The following is a 21,126-nucleotide window of genomic DNA, read 5'->3' on the forward strand; positions in this document are numbered from 1 at the left end:
TATAAGTAATGGATCATAAACAATAAATTAGTAAAGTGTGTGAATTTTAGGTTAGAATTTTTCCAATGAAAAGAGTTTGAAATACTTTGTTTAATCTACAAAACTACAATTAAGATTAAGAAATGCTGATACATTTAAGGATAAATTGTTCCAAAAGGTAGGCTTTTCAATGTCAGTAATAATTTTCCAGTAAAGAAAGTGAACCAAACAGTCATTCATTATTTGTGTTTTCCTCGTCATCTCTAATTTGTCAACATTCGTTTCTTGCACCGAAGATACAATAGTCATTCCGCATAGGCAATGCAATTATTGTGAAGCCTCAAAATTTTACCGCCATTTATGGTTACTGTTTTCGACCCGGCTCAGTGGCGCCCCCAACGGTAATTTTACTTCCAAACTGGGGATAACTAGGGCGCGAAATGAATCAAAAATACCCATTTATTTGGTAAAAAGCTACATAAAATTAATCCTCATCGATAACATTATTATAGGCTTTGTGTTTATAACGATAGGCTTGAATGGAAGTACCAGGGCATAACGACAATACTGAATTCGGTTGGAACACATTAGCACGTACAATTATGAGTCGGGGGCGCGTTGAAATCCACGTCGTTAGGATCTCTAGGGCGCCCCCGACGCCCTGGAAGCATGGCCCTGTCGACGGCCGTCTCCATACGAATCATCACTTTTTCCAGAAGCGTTTCGACGGCTCGTGATACATTTTGTCCCGTCGCGGCGCTAGTCTCTAAATAAACTAGCCTGAAAAGTGGCATTATGTCAAATATGGTCACAGTCGGGACTTTACCCAAGCTTTTCCGCCATTTCGCGCGCCCGCCATTCCGTTATGATTCTGCGATCCTCCAAATCGGCTTTATTGCCACAGAGGACAACATCGGGGCAATCACAGTACGCATGCAGCTAAAAAATGACGTAGCAAAAGAAAATATGTTTTCTCTGTGTGTTTTTTTTAATTTAAGTTGCGATTAGTGCCAACCCCTAACTACAAAACTTACTAGATTTTCAAAATCACAAAAGCAATAAATCAATAATTGGTGTTATTACCCGCAGCTGTTCTACCCAGTTGCGAATTTCGAGGAACGACTGTTCGTTAGTGAGATCAAACAGCAGAAGGAAGCCCATGGCGTCCCGATAAAACGCTGTGGTTAAACTACGAAACCTAACGAGACAATTTTGTTAATTTATCAAACATTTCAATACCTCTCTTGGCCCGCAGTGTCCCATAGTTGCAAATGGACCCGGTGGTTGCGCCCCTTTGATTGGTACAACTGGAAGCCACACAGTCAAAAACCACCCGCAAAAAAACAGGCTTACCAGTCTTTTTTCTCTGAAATCGATTCCGACCGTCGAAATAAAGCGAGAATTGAATAGTCCATCAGTGTACTGATACAGGAAGCTCGTTTTACCAACACCGGAATCGCCCAATGCCAGGAATTTTATCAAGTAGTCATAATCCATTTCTAAAGAGATTAGCTTTATTTGCACACCCTGTGAGGGGTTACCTTATTTCAGCAGCATTCGGGGGAAAGTCGTGTCAACCTGTTGCAAACAATCGCGGAACGCCTGGAATAACCACCTGTCAGATTGATTACTGGGACGCCACGACGCCTAGCGTCCGCGCGCCACTTCATCGACTCGGTGAAGCGAGAACTCAATGAAACGTTTTGTTATCAGTTTTTATCAACAATTTAAATTCCTTTTTTGTGCTCATAGCTTTTATATAGTTATTTTCCGGCGATGTTTTTTATTTTGCAATTTAGCAATAATATCTAAGGACTACGGGGGACTATAAGTTAGGAGACGAAACGAGATACAACATCGCAGGATTTTCTGAACCCAAAAAATAACACGGCAGAGTAAAATTGAGAGCACTTCGAGCATTATACTGTCTCACCGCCAAATTAATTTAAATCCAACCAATTCACCAATTACTTAGAAAAAAATACAGAAATGTTGAGCTATGTGCTCATAACAGAATGAGATAAACTCCCGATTAAAATTTTTATCGAAAACTAAGAAAAAAATTTCAAATTTAAACCTTTATTTTTCAATACGGTTAAAAATACCAAGAAAAATGTGGTCATATAACTGAAAGTTAATTTATCTCTAAATCGCCGAAGATGGAATCATGGTATCGCACACTTTTTTTATAGAAAATTTAATTCTCTACAGCTTTGTCGCATACACTTTTTTTTCTTCAACCCAGTGTTTTTATATTTTTGCGTGTATACTTAAAGATACAAAAAAGTGTAAGGAACAAAGTGGTAGAGAATGAAATTTTCTAGAAAAAAGTCGGCGACACCATATTTCTATCTTCAAAAGTTTAGGTATAAATTAACTTTCCATCAGGAAAATGAAGCAAATCCGTCGCTTGACCATCTTTGAATGACTTTGGAGCAAAAGAGATGAAGATAGAGATATGGTTTCGGGGACTTTTTTGTAAGTTAATTTTCTACAACTTTCTTCCTAACATTTTTCTTGCATTTGTAACCGTATTAGCAGCGTTTTGAAAAATATAGAGCAGAATGCAAATTGGTATACGAAGTTCACTTTCATAAAAACTATTGTGGTGCAAATAGCGTACTTCTGGCATTAACTTTTATATGAGTTGTCATGGTAACAGCCTAGTCATTTGCACCACAATGCTTTTTATGAATGTGAACCGAAAGTAAAACTTTAATATTTTTTTAGATACATATAGTTTACGATAAAATTTAAGCATTATGTTTTACTATTGAGAATGTAATGTTCTATCTGCTTGTATTTTTTTTTGTTTGCCTTGTTCTAACCGTTATACTAATACAACCATTTTTTCAAGTTCATTGTTCTGAAAACTTAGACGGTGATGGAACAACTGCGCTCTCTGGCGATATTAGTGGAACTATCGAGGACGGGAACGTTTTATTTGTACATTTTAGTACCGGCTTTAGGTCTGTTGTTTATAGGACTTACCCAAAAAACAGCTGGAATAATTGATTGTAACTGGCCAATAATTATATTTTGCTAGAATCACCAAATTAAGTTGAAACTCAATCAAAAAAATATTTATACTTTTATCAAACGTTTTACCCTCAACACGTAAAAAAATGCCGAAATATTTTGCTTTTAACCCAATCATATGCCAGTTTGAATTGACTTTTGTGAGTTTTACGCCTGTACTGTAAAATAAATGTCTCTTGCTCAAAAACAAACTGACTTTCCTGCCAATTGCAGCAACAATTTTTTAGAAAAAAAACTTTGTTTTTACCTCACAAATTCGAAAATCTGAAATTTATCACTGTTAGTTAAGCCTATATTGGCTGTTTCAAAACTATGAAAACGCCAAGGTCGCATATTACCGAATTAATTTTTCAAATATGAATGATAAAATTGTAAAATAGTTATTAATGATTAGATCTCTCGTTGAAAGTATATAAATTACATTAGCTATTATTTTTTGAAGTCTATGAATAATTTATAACAGATAATTTTGAGAAAAAATGCGACGTTGGCGTTTTTATAGTTTTGAAACAGCACACTCAATATTTTTTTGCGATTTGTCATTTTAGACCCACTGTTAACCAAATGTAGGTCGCAAATGCTCTAAAAAACGGATTTTTATTTAGTTCACTATTTTTAGGTCTAAATTATTGTATACTGTAATGAATACAAAACCTCAGTGTGTTCCCTAACGACTGAAAAAGGCAAGAAAATGATCATTCTTGCTTTGAATTAATATTCAATAAACCAAAAAAAACATAAGACGTAAGAATATTTCTAGCTTGAAACACGCATTTAATTTCAGTTCGTAATTGTATAGCAAGAACTAAATACGTTAAGAATGACAAAAAAGCTAACAGTGGGAGTTAAGGTAAGACAAATTTGTTATATAGTGACTTTATTGTACATTTTAGAATCTACACAAGGCAAAACAAACACGAAAAAAAATGTAACACTAACTATACCAACTGTAATTCTCACACCTGCAACACCTCCAACAAGTCCAAATAGGAAATAAAAACTAGGTAATTGAATAAAATAATAATAATAATACTAATAAAATAATAATAAAACAACAGTATTATTATTTATTAATGTTTCAATTAAACTTGGATTGTAGATGACGGATTTAAAGAGCTCAATCGTTCTTAGATCCAATTTTTTTTATTATAATTCGGACATTAATTTATTGGTACCCATGCCTAAGACGTTTAGGAACTCGAATCGGTTCTTGACGTTTTCGAGATGATGTCATTGATGAGGCCATTGCTAACGACATTTCTTCCATTTCTATGTCGATAAGGTAAACTTGTTTAAATAAATCAGCCATTGATCTTCTCTGCTCCTTGATTCTGCAGCACTGTTGAACACAAAATAAAGACACTACACTATCATTCACGGCGAATTTTTTTTATCACACGCGTTGCAGAAAATTATTTTTTAATTTATAAGAAACACCACATTTTTACTTCCACGCCGAAAGTTCATAGGACCTTTAGGCACTTGAAGGATCATGGACAGATTTTGACTTAAATCTTCCACGGGAACACTTCAACACTTGGTTGCGTGCAACTGGTGGCATAAGAGCGAAGAGATTCGGGATGAATTTTTCGCGGGAATTTCACTCTACTTGTTATTGTGTGCGGCGGTGGCGCAAGGGTCAGACTGTAATCTTTCGGAACTTTAATAACACTGCGAAGCAGGATGTAGGGAGTAAAAAACTCCCAAGTCGCGGATGTACTTGATATTAAAAAAACTCTTGATTATAAAAACAATGACTATGTACAAATTGAAACTATTAACTAAAACAAGAAATCTAAAACAGTGGTAAATGTAATGTAGAAAATGCAGTTAAAACTAAAAAGTGATTACGAATAAGTCTTGTTGTCGCTAGCATCGTGAAATGCATTTTTGCTGATCGTGCTGACCGCGCGGAAGTGTTTACCTAGGTCGGTGAATGATTGCGACAACATTATGTAAAAAAGAGGAAAATTGTTCGTTTGAACACCTTGCCAACTACAAACGGCAGAAAGAATGACAATGAAACAAAAAGAACAAAAAAGGAAAATGTTCGGCTGAACATATAATTTATGAAATCGTCTAGACCTGAAAACACAGCAGAAAAAGAACAATAAAACATTAACAAGAGGATACCTACAGTTACACTATCACTTTACATTCTTTGGATTCCAAACAGTTGATGCAATAAAGTTAAAATTTGTCTAGTCTAGTTAATTACGCATGGAAATGTTCTTTGTTATCAATCAACCAATTCTTCTTCATCCAAGCCACGTTTCCTCTTGCTTTCTTAATGGCACTATCTATCAAATGACTTGGCTTGACTTGGTTCCTAAAGGTTTAGGAACTAAAAAAAAATGAGAAAAGCGGCCACTCCCTGCGCTTCTGATGCAAATAAATTGCTCTTGTGGTAATGTTGCCAACACGAACATTCTTGGGTAAAGTACAAAACAAAACAAAAATGTTTGTGTATATTTTATTAACACTACAGTAAAAATAAAGACAAACACCACACCATAAATAAAACAAAAATCGCTTTGACTAATCGTTCGAAATGAGATATCACAATTTGCTGCAGATTCAGTCCTCGCTTTACATCAGTAAAACATGAATTATGAACACATAAAAGGGCATCATTATTGCCTCGACTTTTGACAAGTACAAATCGTTGTTGGAACGAAACATTTGAGCAAAATAGCCACGACTCCGTACCACAACTCCTTCACTGTATCCTTGCAACCAAATCACCTGACACCACTATCACTCGTCATTGGACAATTCTCAGGTTTAACAATCTGGTACGTGATGAGGTACTCGGGATAAGCCTGTTCCCCTCTGTAAACCACATATTCCGGGAAATTTAAACCACCAGCAGACGGCCTTCCGGCCACTGAATGGTGTCCTGGAGGGGCATGTGCCATCTTCATGGCGCTAAACTGAAGAAACATCTTTCCTAAAGTCACGCGACAGAGCAAAAGATGCCTAAAAAGGACAATCAATACGTTTCCACCCCCAACCAAATGCAAACGTTACCTGTGACAAATATAACAAGAGCGGTCTTTGTGTGTCGGACATCCGGTGCCGCCCCCGATCCCATACACGTATTGGTTGCTTTTAGACGAATGCTCCCCGAAGTAAATCCCAGCCCCGAACATCCCCCCGATATACGCATGCCTTTCATCGAAACCCTTTTGCACAATCGCGTTAATAAAGGGTGAACCGTGAAACAACATCCTTTCGTTGCATTGGTTGTTGTTCTCTTCCGACACTTCCTGGCGACGGTGGGTGTAGCGCTCCCACAGCTTCCGGTTTTGGACTTTCTGTATCTACATTTCAAATCAAGCGACTTTGAAATTAAGTTGGTGACACTGATAATTGAACGACAACTGACGTTTGTGTAGCCAAATTAAGATTTCATGGCCCACTTGACGTGCAAAAAAATGAACAAAATAGTCCACAATGACCAGCTTTAGCAACAAAAAAGATGAAAAATCTTTACTCACAAAAAATTGATAGTTTTGAATAAAAAAATTACATATTTTTGAGTCAACGGCCCCTTATTAAGAAATAAAATAATAAGCTAAAAAATAAGCCCTTAAAATAAGCAAAACCTTAACATTAACAGACCACTTCGAAATTTATGGCATTATTTTTTCAAAATAACTCCAATTCATTGAAAAAAACAGACAGAACTTAACTGAAAGCATGATTTTTTTTGGAAAATATTTCAGCCATTCCAGGAAAAACGTAACCTGACCCAGAAATTTTAAAATAATTTTAGTAATGTAAAGTTTCTTTCCAAAAAAAACATGATTCGGTTTATATTTACTGTATTTTGTGACAAAAGAGTTATTACGAGAAATTCATTGAATTCTGAAATTTACATACAATGCCGTTTAGGCGACATAAAATACTAACGTAATACAACTGTTGAATATTTTTTGAAGAATATTTTTCTAGTTTTTGGTAGTTTAGAAAATGGAAATCGGTAAGTAAATTGATTAGTAATATTACTTTTACGTTTCTAACTTTTGATGACCCATCCGTGATCGCATACATAAAATGTTGTTATTTCTTACGTTGTCGAACAAAATCAAGAATTTTTAATTTTCACTGTCAAGTTTTAATATTATTAGGGCCGGTTTATAAAAAGCATCATTAAATTTTAATTCCTTGTTAAAAGTTAACAACGCGAATAGACTAACCACATTAGTTAAATTTGATCACGTGATCAGTTAATCACACATTTAATTGCGAATTAAATTAATGACACTTCTACAAACCGGTCCTAAAAGTCTTTAATAATAATTAAAACTTGTCTGAATAAATTTTTTAAGCTACAATGTGTTCAAAAATGGTTGTTCATCAAGTCACCTATAAAATTTGAACGTGATGTGCCGCTTAATTTAAATTGCGAATGTCGTCAAAGTGACAGATCCGTCAAAATAATGCAAAAGACCCAAAAATGAAAAAATACGCAACAACAAAAATCCCGGAAAAAAAACATAAATCAAGACAAACTTTACTTTTGAAAGAACTTTTCCAAAAAATGCAAAAAAGTGAGTAAAAAGCTAAATGAAAAATTAGAATTCCATAGTTAACTTGATGGACAACCATTTTTGAACATTGTATTTTCACATATGTGTAGACAAAAAGTAAATTAATCAGAAGTCGTTACACATTGCCTTGTTCTTCGGTTTTGTGGTTACAAAAGTTTCAACACGTTCCACCTTTTACTTTAAATGTGGTTGTTGGAATTAGTGCCTTTAAATTAACAAAATTTTAACACAAATGTTCAATGATAAAAATGTGAGGTCTTTTTTGTGTCCCGTCCGTCATCAATCTGTATTTCTCTTTTCTGTTCGTATTTCAAATTTTAAAAATGTGGCCATCATTGTAGGTTGTAAACAATTTGGCTGTAGTAACTTAGTAAAGTTCCTATAAAAAAATCACTTCTACTAATACTGTTCATAAAAACTGAAAATCAATAAAATAAAATTTTGTGCAAAGTATTCGCAATCGCTCTTTAGGCAACAAATGCAAAATTTTACAAACTTTATGCACGAAACAATGTTGTCATAATTTATGAATATATTTTTGATTCTCAAGCATAAAAACGGTTTGTTTTTTTTTTTTGGTTCGGCAATAGTTTGTATAAAAAAGAAATCAAATACAATTAACCCGGCGCATCCACCATTTTTTTAATTAAAATAAAAAGTCCTCGGATTTTTATTAATGAGACAAATGCTCTTCATTTTGGCTCAAACTCTGATAATTTATTATAATTTATTATCCAAACTGTCCGTTCAAATGGAATGGCTGATTTATTTTAAATAACAGTCATTGGCTAATTGATCTAAATCGAATAAAATAAGCGAATTAATTGTCGACTTAGAACTTACCTTTAAAATTTTCTGCAGCAGTTCAAAAAAATTCTCTTAAATCAAGCCCTCATTTATTCTAAAGACTAATTTTTATTTCATTTTAGAATAAAAAAATTAACCAAAATAGACAAAAAAATCGCCAAAAATCTTGCAATTTCTTGGATGCTGTGCATTAATTAAATCCGATAAAGCAATTCTGAACGAAAGAAGCAAAGAAACCCAACAAAATAAACCGTAGAAAACTAATATTGAAATTATGTTTTACCATTTTCTCGTTTCAGTTCAATTTTTTTTATAAATCTCTTTGCAAAAAGCTAAATCGAAGACGAGAGGCCTTGGCAACACTAAGGACCGGTTTATAGAAGCGTGATTAATTTAATCCGCAATTAAATGTGTGATCGCGTGATCAAATTGAAGCAATCTGATTGGACCATTCGCTTTGTTAACTATTAACAATAAATTGAACTTTAATAGAGCTTTCTATAAACCAGTCCTAAATGATTAAAACTTTAAAACAGTTATTTACCCTGACGATGTTGTATCGATTGAAGACACCGCCCGCATGCCCTTGATCCCTATGCTCCCTGATACTATTCTGCATCTCCTCTTCAACAGTAATAAACTCTTTATCGTCTGCCAAAAGGTCAATAAGCAAAGTCCCCGGATTCGACGGCATCAACCTCAAGCCTTCACAACTCGACATCAACCGTTCCATTCCTTTGATCAACTTGTGTCGAAAACCATACGCCGAAATCCCAATTTGTTTCAAATCGTCGTGATTCATTTCGGCCAAAATATCCAACGTGATTTGCTCTCTTTCGAAAATATCAATCAATTGTTCCAAATTGAGACTAGCAAGGAACGAAGGAATATTCGTAATATTTCCGATTAAATCCTGATCGTCACCCTCCAATTTCGAGGAGGAACAACAACCCTCAACTATTGCCACACTTGATCTACTACCTATAGGAATCGATAATTGAATTGAAGCGCCCGATGGCATTAAAACAGTCTCGGTATTGACAGTAGGAGTGAGAGATGGACTTGGCGAAGAAACGACGGAGACTGGACGTGAAGGGGGCGCTGTTGGCACACCTTGTTGCGACGCCATTGCGTCTTGAAGGAGACAACGGACGTCTTCAGCGCTTGATAAATCCATCGGAGTTTGGCCTTCTTGGTTTTTCAGAAATGGGTCAGCGCCATGCGCTAACTGTCTCAACGAATCAGTAAATTTCGTAGCAACAAGTTACTCAATACTTACAAGAAGGGCACACAGTTGAGTCCTGCCTTTCTGGGCGGCTTCATGCAACGGCGTAAAACCCCACTTGTCCGTAGCATTCACCACAGTATTATACTTAATCAACAAAGCAGCAATATCTAAATGACCGTAACTGGAAGCGTTATGCAACGGTATTAAACCACCCTTATCCTGAGCGTTAACATCAGCCCCATGTTCGAGTAAATACTCGGCAACTTCCACATTATTATAGCCCGCTGAAAAAAATATTATCTAGTACACACTCTCCTTTATGGGCCCTAACAACTAAATGTTCGGACAAATACATAGAAAAAACATTGTTAGGAATTTAATAATTTCTTACTACGTTCGACAAAACAAATTCTAAGCTTCGTCGCCACATAAAGTATCACTTTTACACCTAATAACATAATTATGGTTGATTTACTATTTTCGTAAAGCGTTTGTTAATCTCAATACTAGTCAATGATGGACGCCATTAATGTACTCTTTTTAAAAATTTGATGTTGAACATTTAATTCCTGATTTATGAGACTTTTGAGTCTTGAGAAGAACTATTATACACAAGGCTTACTGTTCAAAAGCCTGCTTGAATGCGCGAATTTGAAACTTGGTTGTTAAGAAAAATAATTAATAAAATCGTATTTTTTTGCGTTTTACGATGTTCTTAGGTTAAATCATTAACACACAGACCAGTTCTTATTTCGTTTTAAATATTTATAAACCAGGTTTTAACAGGTTAAAATAATTTTAGCTTAATTAAGCTTAATAATTTTAATCGTTTTATGGAGAATCCTAAAATAAAAATGTCATATACAAGACCCCTAATAATATTTATCAAAAACTTACTTTTTTTAATAAAAAAAAAAATAAATAAAAAATCCAAATAATAATTTTTTTCATTTTATTTTTAAATGATACGAACATTTTTTTCCAAATTTTATTTGGAATTTGGAATAATTTTATTTCCATTGTTAAGGCCCTCAAAAAGTTGCAATATTTTTTCAAGCGATTTAAACTTGAATTTTTTTTATAAAAAAATAAATCAATCGAATTTTTAACCAACCCATTTACCCCCGGTTTATATAACGAGTTATTATTCAGAAGTAAAATTACCGTTGGGGGCGCCACTAAGCAAGGCTGAAAACAGTAACCATAAATGGCGGGAAATTTTTATTCCGATGTTTAGACCGTTGTATAAATTTTGGGGCTTAACAATTATTGCATTACCTACACGGAATGACTGTTGTATGAATGTTGATAAATTAGAGATGACGGAAAAAGCACGAATAACGAATGAATGTTTTTTCGCTGACTTTATTGTACAATTATTAAAATGACATTGAAAAACCTACTTTTTAGAACAATTTACGCTTAAATGTATCAGCAGTTGTTAATCTTAATTACAGTTTTATGAATTCACTCGAGTATTTCAAGATATTTTTCTAACCTCAAATTCATTCACTTCAATAATTCACTGTTTTTTTTGAGCCCAACATGTATTCGCTATCAGTTATGATTCAATACTTATAGTCTTTGATTACGCAATTGTTTTAATAACACTTTGTTATCAAAAATAAAATCTTTTTCACTTTTTATCCACTTTCAAATTCCAACGAAAAACACATTATAATCATTAAAAACAGCACAACCAAAGGAAACGCTAGTATTTACCACCACATACTTTTAGACTAACTCTCTCTAATGTAAGAAATTATAGATCAGCGGTGCCCAACCTACGGCCCGCGGGCCGGATCCGGCCCGCGAAGAAGCTCAATCCGGCCCGCGAGCTCCTAGTCGGATATTCGTAAATTATTGACCAAATACCGCGTATTTTTTAAATTTATTAAAGTATTTTCTGTGAATTTTATTAACTACAATATTTCTGATATTGTTATATGTATTTTGATTGAATAATTTGTATTTGTACATGACATCGGCATGACACGGTGTGTGTGTGTCATGCCGATGTCGACTAGTGCTGCCGCGAGTGGCCGATAGTCGAGGTGACTACAGAGTGAAGTTAGTTATAATCATGGAGTTACTTGTGGTAATTATTTCATAGGAGATGCTCACATATGTTTACATTAACTTTTGTGAAAACTTTAAGTTAATTTTTGATAAATAAGTTATTAAAAAATATAAATTTAATTTTGTGAAAGTTTTATAATATTGAATATTTTTACCCCAAATAATGTCGACGAAAAAACGTAAAGTGGATAGTGAGTGCCGCGTTTTTCAAGAGAAATGGACAAACATGTACTTTTTTGTGGCGCAAGGGGAAAAATGCTTATGCCTTATTTGCAAGGAAAGTTTATCTGTATTTAAAGAACATAACATCAAACGACATTACGATTCCAAACATAAGCAGACATATAACAAATACGTCGGTGTGTGCCGCGAAAATAAAATTACAAATTTACAAAGTGAAATTGGCGGATTAACCAAACTATTTAACAACGCGAAAAATATTAATGAGTCGATTGTGCGAGCTAGCTATCGAGTAGGTCACATAATAGGCAAAGAAGTTCATCCATTTTCAGATGGGGAATTTGTTAAAAGGTGCTTAATGGCGGTAGTGGAAGAAGTGTGCCCGGAAAAAAAAAGTGCATTCGAATCTGTGAGTTTATCACGTATGACAATGACACGAAGAATAGAAGATTTAGGAAGTGATCTTATGGTACAATTAAAATCAAAAGCAAGTCAGTTCAAAATGTTTTCCATTGCTACAGATGAATCTACGGACGTGACTGATATTGCGCAATTGCTTGTATTCATCCGTGGAATAAATAATAGTTTTGAAGTTACGGAGGAACTTGCTGCAATGAAAAGTATTAAAACAACTACTACGGGTGAAGATTTATTTAAGGAAGTATCCGAAATTTTTGATGATCTTAACCTTGACTGGAATAAATTAACGGCCATAACCACAGATGGCGCTCCATCTATGGTTGGTCGGCACAATGGGCTAGTAGCCAGATTAAGGAAAAAAGTGCTGGAATCAAATGGATCACCGCCGTTGGATATACATTGTATCATTCACCAACAAAATCTTTGTGGAAAAATTTTAAATTTAGATCATGTTATGAAGGTAGTTACTAAATCCGTAAATTTAATAAGATCATATTCTACGAATCACAGAATATTCAAAGAATTTCTTTTACAAATTGAAGCCGAATATGGTGATGTGGTTTTTCATAGCGAAATCCGCTGGCTGAGCCGCGGTAGGGTACTACAGCGATTTCTTGATTTGAGACATGAAATTGATATATTCTTTATTGAAAAATCAACTCAGCTCCACGAACTAAGTAACCCTGTGTGGCTGTGGGATTTAGCTATACTCTGTGATTTAACTGCGTATGTAAATGAACTTAATCTCAAATTGCAATGCAAAGACAAACTTATTTCCCATGTATATGCTGATTTATGTGCGTTTCAAACAAAATTAAAGCTTTTCATACAGCAAACGGAAAAAGGACAGTTGACGCACTTTCCGACTTGCACTGCTTTACGTAAAGAAAGGAAAAATGATCATTTTCCAAGTGAAAAAATTACCAAGATGCTGCAATTACTCAGCAAAAGTTTCGAAGATAGATTTGCAGATTTTCACCGGATTAAAAATGAAATACGCTTGTTTGAAAATCCTTTTACAGTGGATGTTTCTACGGCGCCAGGTGATTTACAATTAGAATTAATTGAATTGCAATGCCAAACACCATTACAGGATCTTTTTCGCGAGAAGTCCTTACCAGATTTTTATGCAGCGTTAGATTCTTATCCGAATTTGAGAAACCTTGGAATGAAAATGACAACGGCGTTTGCAAGCACGTACATTTGTGAACAAACATTTTCAACTTTAAAAAGAGCCAAACCAGCGTCTCGCGCTCGACTTTCAGATGATCACCTTCATTCCATATTAAGGATGAACGTCACTCAACTTGAACCAAATATTAAAAAATTAGTTTCTGAAAAACAACATCAGACTTCACATTAATAAATCGTGAGTACAGATTTTGTTCTTTTGAAATTTTAACCTTTTATGATTTCATTTAATTCTAAAAATAAATTAAAAAACGCAACATTTTCATAAAATTTATAAATATTTAAAAAAAATGAATCAGCACAAACATATTCGTGAATTCATTGAAAATGTTGAATTTTTTTCAAAGGTGTTACTAAGATATGCAATTATAAAGAATCCGGCCCGCGAAATCGTATGTCATGATGAATCCGGCCCACGGACAAAAAAAGGTTGGGCAACCCTGTTATAGATACAAGCAAAATTGCTAAAAAATTAATTAAAAGAAGAATTACGAAAATTTCGTTACTGTTTTCGACAAGTACAACATGTCGTCACCAGAGGGCGTCTGATTAATTTTTTTCCCGAATTGTTAGAATAATTTTATCGGTTCCATAATTTCTATAGAAACACCAATCACGGCATCTCTACCTTAGCAACTATCCAATTGATAAAATTTATCTAACGATATATCGTTCTAGAAACCAGGGGTTAGACTCGGTTACAAATTTTTAAAATAAAGTATAAACTTACCTATGAGGACATAATTCAACTTAGAAACAATACCCAATTGTAAAAAAAAACATTTTGTTGATTACTTTTCACAAAAATTCAATTTCAAATTTTGCGTTCACGCGCTTATTGGAACATCTCCGCTTCAGACGTAGTGAGTATAGTTCTACTTTAAAAAACGTTTTTACAACTTATCACCTACCTCTTTCAAGACAGCAAGTGTAACAAAATGCAATTGATTTCTCTTTCTTCAATCAGTTTTATGTAATTATATACTATAATACAGTATTTAATAAAAGAGTTGCTATATACTACATGAAATTTTTTTTTCGCTTGTGAAAAAATTTAAAGTAAAATTTTAATCATCAAAAACTATAACCTTTTTCTTATAATTTTTGTGATCTGTAACTGTAATCTGTAAATAATTAAAATTTAAAAGCAGTCCATGTTCTGACATTTCCCAACATTTAGTTTTATTTACTTGCCAAGTTTTTCTGTTTTGTTTACTAGTTATTGTAATTTTTATTAAATGCAATATTATGTTCAGAATATACTGTGGTATATTATTTTTTTTTACATTACAATTACCGATATACTTATAAAAAAATATGTTTTAAATTTACTTTCTGTCTTCTTCAGTAACAAGGTATTGTTTGTCCTTCATTCAGTTGTTAAAAGCTCGTTGATCTCTAACTTATGGTAACAAAACAATTTTTCGAAAAAACAACAGATGGCGCCGAATAAAATAAGCTACTCACCGGCCAAATGGAGCGGAGTGGAATTTCTCCCTTGCACATCGCGACAATTGATATTTTCCGCGGTAATCAACCGTTGAATCCTCGCCAAATTCCCCTTTTTGGCGGCATCCAACAATGCTGCATTCCCTCGCAACAAATCGGCAACATCTTGATCACCCTCTCGCACCAAATCAAGAGCCGTAGCTCCATCTCGGTTTTTCTTCGTGGGATCAGCACCATGTTTCAACAACAATTTCACAATCTCGTATTTACCTTTCGCTGAAGCCTCGTGTAACGGTGTAAACTTCCACAAATCGGCAACGTTTACATTAGCTCCATGTTTGACTAATAATTCGGTCACTTCGTAGTGACCGTAGGAGCAAGCGTTGTGTAAAGGCACTAAACCGCTACAAAACCCTAATTTTATACCAACATTGAGTGAGAAAAAACGGTTCCAACCCTTTATCTTTCGCATGTACGTCGGCTCCTTGCTCGAGGAGATACTCGACAACGGCTACTCGGTTATAACCGGACGCGAAATGGAGGGGAGTCGAATGACGACCGTCCAAATCGCGACAGTTAACCGTGTTGGGGTACGTTTCTAGTAGTCTTTGAACCTGTTCAAGATCGCCGGATTTCGCAGCTTCCAACACTTGGCATTCGACATCGCCGTTAACGGCTGGAGGATCTTGTAAAAAAAATTATAAATTTATCAATTCTGTGACTCTAATGATGTTAAGTTGGCAAAAGTTGTCAGAACATACGGTACCTTGGAACAGTTTTTGGGCGTTTTCGCCGGCTAATTGCGCCGCTGTGTAGCCCTGTAGCGAGACAATTGAGGGATCGACGTTGTAGGACAGTAAAAGTCGGCAAGCTTGGACGTTATCATCTTTGGTACATCTGTGCAAGGCAGTTTGTCCTAATCCGTCCAAAGCATTGACTTTAGCACCGTGTCTTAGTAGCACCTCCATGAGATCAAGATGCGAATTATCAGCAGCCAGATGAAGCGGTGTCAGAAAATCTTTATTTTTCTCATTCAAATGAATTCCTTTACGAATCAACAATTCGATTATTTGTTTACGCTTCGGATAGGGCGAATTCACGGCTACATGTAGCGCCGTATCACCGGTATATGGATGTTTAAAATTGACTACTTCGGATGTGAGGAACTTTTTTAGTTTGGTGGTGTCGGCTTGTTTGCAAGCATCCAGTAATTGATGTCCACGATACTCACCTACAATATAAATGTTCAAATTTTTGTGTAACAATTATTAGAATTGACTGACATGAGAGTCGTTCTTGTAATTCTCGAGTCGGTGCTACATCGATTGCCGATTTCGAATGACAATTGAGCTGAGTTGGATCCGCACCTTCGCTCAGTAATAACGAACACACTTCAAGGCGTGATTTTGAAGCCGCTTCGTGTAAGGGTGTAAAAGCCCAGAGATCGTTGGCGTTGACGTTAGCACCATGTTTAATTAGCATTTCGGTCACTTCGAAGTGGCCGTATGAACACGCGTTGTGTAGAGGGACGAGGCCGCTGGAAAAAGCGGAAAGAAAGCGGTAACATCGACTGTTATACAATAACTTTCGAAACGATGACGACTGGATAATTGTTTCATTAATCATTACCGTGTCTATTATCACACAGAATTAAAAGTTTTTTAAGTAGTTTTAATATTTACACAAGTGAGTGCAGCGTCCAAAAAATATTCTCAAAATTCGGTTAATAAAAAACACGTTTTTCTTATTGTTTCAAACAGTTGCCAAAAAAATCTACTATTTGTATCTTGGGTTAAAGTCCTTTCTAACCCGCTTTAGGAATTTTGATTACTAAATAATAGAAAAAAGCTAACATAAAACCATTATTGGGTGATTTCGTGAAATAAATACACTCAAAAACGTGTCAAAAACGTGTTAAAAACGCTCAAAAAAAATTTCATTTTTGTTCCAATTTATTTGTTTTAGAGAAATTTGGTAAAACAACTAAGTCTGATGAAAATTAAAAATTCTTTACAAATAATTGCTAAATAATTGCATATCTGATTAAAAGACGTGCTAGAATGTAAAAAAAAAATAAACTCGAAAAAACAAACACAATATCATTTTAGACCTAATTCAAGATTGTTTTGGCAAAAAGATCATTAACTCAAAACTCAAACAAATACTTAAAAAAAAAAACGAGATCTAACACTATTTTCGATCCAATTTGGCGAATTTTTGTCAACTTATTTTTGACTAAATTTTGTCAAATGATTGATTATGATTAATGAGCCTGATTAAAAAAAATACATAAAAAAGCATGATGAGTGCATTACCAGTTTAGTAATTTATCAGCTTGGCTTAGCAACATTTGGCTTAAAAACGTGCAGCAACGCACAAAACAATAATAATGTCATTTGCTAGGATCATTTGTGTCATAATCGATTTTTTTGACTCGGTTAGTCGTCTAGGCCCGGTTTAATAAAATTTCACAAAAGAAAATACCTCAAAAAATGCAAAAAAGGCAAGTGGGTCCATTATCAAACAAATTTTGCGTTTTTTGAGCGTATTCGTAACAAAATTTCATTAAATAATGAAGTTGCTCATTTAAAAAATGTGCCAAAATACTAGAAACACTACTTCTTTTTCATATTAGATTTCTTTTAGCTTATTATGGTCCAAATTTTGGGGTTGAATGCCCCCCCCCCCAGAACATAAACACAATGATTTTAGTAGTAGTAATAAGACAAAAAAATACATTTTCGAGACAGTCAGTGTAAACATTCGACTTTTTCTATTAGCGAATATTCCGAGAAAAGCAACTCACGAGATTCATATTTATATTTTTCAAATAAACTCTAAAAGAAATTTTTTGGTAAAAAAATAGTACACTCCTTTATCTTTATGGAAATAATAACAAAAAACATAAAAAAATAATATAAAACAAAACAAAAAATACTGAAAAGCTTTATCTCGTTGTTCTTTTGCGTTCTAAGGCAATTATTTTGCAATTTTTTTTTTAATTATTAACACAAAATCACGTAAACAAAAAAATAAAAAGCAATCACCAACTACATACAGCGTGCTCAAAAACTGGCGCACCAACTCAATGGTGTGTGGTAGAGAAGTGGTTACATATAATGGTAAAAATAGTAAAAAAATTCTTTGTATTAAAGTTTTTGATAAATAACTAATTTTAGGTCAATGATATGTGGCAACGTTGTCTAACAGTCATGATCGCAATAGAATTTGATCAACAATAAAAATAAATTATTTTTGAAACGGTTTCCTAGGAAATAATTCCCAGTGTTGGCACATCTACACATTGTGATTTTTTAGATAAATTTTAATTTTTTTAAATTAAAAAAACTGCTAAAACCTGATAGTAAATTTTAAAATAATTATTCATCGTTTTGTTACGGAACGATTACCTGGTATGAAACATAAAAATATAAAAAAATAATGAAAACTAAAGAAGTTAACACAATAAGTTTGTAGCTCCAGATTTTGCAAAATATAACTTTAGGAATTTTTTCAACATTTTTCTCGTAATCTGCACTTGCTTCTCAATAACGTACCACTGAGTTGGTGCGCCAGTTTTTGAGCACCCTGTATAAAATAAGGCATGAAACAGGTGGATAAAGTTTTTTTGTGTAAAATTCTCAATATTTTTTTATAGCTACAAAAAGTGAGTTATACAACAAATAAACTTAAACTTGAGACAATTTTGATACATTATTTTGTACAGAACCACATTTTAGAAAAGAAATTTCAGCGTCATGATATTCATTAATTAATTTAGTATAAGAAGTATAAGAAATTGTAGAAAAGTAAAAAAACATTTGTACAGAGCAACATATTTAATAGCAAATGCTCATTTCTCATTTCTGTGTGGTTATTAGTTTTTTTACTTTTACGTAGGTAAACCCCCCATAAACTTTATATCTGGCTGCGCCACTGTACCAAAAATTTAATAATTTATCAGCTTGGTTTAGTTAAATTTTGCTTAAAAACGCTGTTACGCTCAAAGAAACAATAATAATGTCATTTGTGTCTCTCCTCCGTAGGCGAGGTTTAACAAAATTCTACAAAAAATATAACTCAAAAAAATGTAAGGAAAAGAGGCAAGCAAGTCCATTATCAACCCAAACGGAATTTTTTGAGCTTATTCGTAACAAAATTTCACTTGCAGCTTTAAAAAATGTAAAAATGCTACAAAATTAAAACTAAAACCAGAATCAACCCAATTAGTAATGTTTCAACCTAACTTGGCAAAAGCTATCTTAAAAATGTGCTTTAATTAACTCTAGAAAAAAAAAACACAAATAACCAAATTTAAGTGATTTTTAGACTTCAAGGAAAAAATTAAAGTGCGCGATAAAGACTAATTAAAGTAAACCTGTCACATTTCTAGCAAAAAAAAAATAGTCATTAACAACCCAAATAATCTGGTTTAACAAAATTTCTCTTAAAAATGTGCTTGAAAGCTCGAAAATGCAAATATAATTTTTGAGCTAATATAGTGATTTTTTTCATGAAAGCATCTGCATATCAAACAAGTGGGTACGAGGAAAAAAGACAACTAAGATGATTGTCCAGATTATTGTTACCAAAATCTCGCAAAATAAATATAAAATATAAAAACATGACAAAATACTACAAAAACAAGAATACGCTACATCGCTCAAAAAAGTCACAAATAATCTGTCTTTTGATCCAATGTGGTGATTTATCAGCTTTAATAAAAATACAGATAAAAAAAATCATTACTGACTGACTTTTTTTTACGATTTGGAATAAAAATTACGAATATTGGTACACGTTAACACCTTCACCGTTAGTATGTAACTTACCCTTTATCTTTGGCATGGACATCTGCTCCATGTTGTAGCAACAACTGCACCACACGACTCCGATTATACCCAGCTGCCAAATGCAGAGGCGTCGAGCGCCGTCCATCACTAGCATGACAATTAACATTAAGTGGAGTCAAAAGCGCTAAAAGCTTGTCTTCAGCACCGCAACGTGCAGCTTCCAGAAGCTCATCTTTGCGGTACTCCCCCGTCAAAACAGCTCTAGTTGAATTATCAGCAACATCTAACGGAGTTTTCCCTTCCGAATTCGTTATATCGGGTTCAGCCCCGTGCTGCAGCAGAGCAATACAAACATCGACCTTTCCCTTAATCGCAGCCTCATGCAGCGGCGTGTAATTCCAGTTATCGCGCGTGTTTGGATTCGCCCCTGCCTCCAGAAGCAACCGCACAACGTCCGCATGTCCAAAGGAACACGCGTTGTGCAAGGGGTGGAGGCCCCCGTCGTCGCGAGCCTGGATGGAAGCCCCGGCCGATAACAGGAACTCCACCACGTCCCGTCTGCCGTATCCTGGAGAAATGTAAAGTAAACATGAAATGTGAAATGGTTTGGAGGCCCACCAGCTGCGAAATGAAGCGGAGTAGATTTGCGGCCAGCTGTATCGCGAGCGTTGACTGTTTGGGGGGTTACCAGTTTGCGGACGCGGGAGATGTCCCCGACTTTGCAAGCCTCGAACAGCTCGCGAAGAGGATCGCAGGAATTGGGGACGGACTCCATTGGGGCCGAACTCGGGAGACGACGGGCCGCCATTCCAAAGTCGGAATCAGCTAGCGGAACCACTCATTTCACATTTAAGATTGCAAAAATATTGATTATTATTGCTACAAACACTACCATAAAACACCCTCGTCAACAACTGTCAAATTTTTCACGCAAGATGGCGACCGCACCCGAATGATCGTCCAGCCGAATTGAAAAACTGTAATAATGCTCACATTACAGAAATTGTTAAAATATTAACTATTGGAATAACATAGAAAAGAAGACACAGATTGCAATTTTTTTGTTAGCCAGTCTCAGTAATTTTTTTATGGCTAATCGAATGCTCGTCCCACCGAAAAATATTTTCCAAAAACGGAAGTAGTCCACAAAATGTGCGAAGTGTAATGTTAATTGCATAACAATTTTTTTAAAGTTCTAAAATTCCACAAACTTGCTAAAGATTAAAGAAAATAAAAATAACATAATTCTAAACGCAATTGAGTTATTGCCTTTGTCTTATCACAAAGTGATAACATTTTAAAAACTTGCTAAAAGGCTAGATGAAATTAGATGATTTCGTCTTGTTTTTGGTTAAAAAACGAACTGAAACATTCGAAAAAATTTAAATAAAATGAAAAAATGGTT

At 34.5% G+C, this 21,126-nt stretch overlaps 2 protein-coding genes across 2 annotated transcripts; both read right to left on the minus strand.

Annotated features, from left to right (window-relative positions):
• Positions 1-420: 420 nt before the first annotated feature.
• On the minus strand, positions 421-1,669 carry Rab27. Its single transcript, XM_962622.4, has 6 exons — positions 1,521-1,669; positions 1,333-1,478; positions 1,219-1,286; positions 1,063-1,177; positions 806-918; positions 421-759 (listed from the first exon to the last, which is right to left on the minus strand). Exons 2-6 carry the CDS (start codon positions 1,474-1,476, stop codon positions 567-569), a joined length of 633 nt encoding a protein of 210 aa, XP_967715.1. The 5' UTR covers positions 1,477-1,478; positions 1,521-1,669; the 3' UTR covers positions 421-566.
• A 3,808-nt stretch (positions 1,670-5,477) lies between these two features.
• Tnks (tankyrase) lies at positions 5,478-20,682 on the minus strand. Its single transcript, XM_962547.4, has 10 exons — positions 20,340-20,682; positions 19,761-20,289; positions 16,212-16,465; positions 15,695-16,159; positions 15,385-15,613; positions 14,947-15,332; positions 9,661-9,893; positions 8,926-9,609; positions 6,049-6,341; positions 5,478-5,997 (listed from the first exon to the last, which is right to left on the minus strand). The coding sequence occupies exons 1-10, from the start codon at positions 20,527-20,529 to the stop codon at positions 5,760-5,762; spliced, it is 3,501 nt and encodes a 1,166-aa protein (XP_967640.1). The 5' UTR covers positions 20,530-20,682; the 3' UTR covers positions 5,478-5,759.
• Positions 20,683-21,126: the final 444 nt, after the last annotated feature.

This window comes from Tribolium castaneum, chromosome 4 (genome assembly GCF_031307605.1).
Source record: "Tribolium castaneum strain GA2 chromosome 4, icTriCast1.1, whole genome shotgun sequence".
Lineage (NCBI taxonomy): Eukaryota > Metazoa > Arthropoda > Insecta > Coleoptera > Tenebrionidae > Tribolium > Tribolium castaneum.

Excerpts from the sequence above, each read along its gene's own strand:
- Rab27 (XM_962622.4), bottom strand. The coding sequence starts at position 1,476 with ATGGATTATGACTACTTGATAAAATTCCTGGCATTGGGCGATTCCGGT. Across the intron at positions 919-1,062 it reads ACTGGGTAGAACAGCTGCGG|CTGCATGCGTACTGTGATTG; the intron begins GTAATAACACCA and ends GTCATTTTTTAG. Across the intron at positions 760-805 it reads GAAATGGCGGAAAAGCTTGG|GCTAGTTTATTTAGAGACTA; the intron begins GTAAAGTCCCGA and ends GCCACTTTTCAG.
- Tnks (XM_962547.4), bottom strand. The coding sequence starts at position 20,529 with ATGGCGGCCCGTCGTCTCCCGAGTTCGGCCCCAATGGAGTCCGTCCCC. Across the intron at positions 15,333-15,384 it reads GTACATGCGAAAGATAAAGG|CGGTTTAGTGCCTTTACACA; the intron begins GTTGGAACCGTT and ends AGGGTTTTGTAG. Across the intron at positions 9,610-9,660 it reads CTCAACTGTGTGCCCTTCTT|TTAGCGCATGGCGCTGACCC; the intron begins GTAAGTATTGAG and ends TCGTTGAGACAG.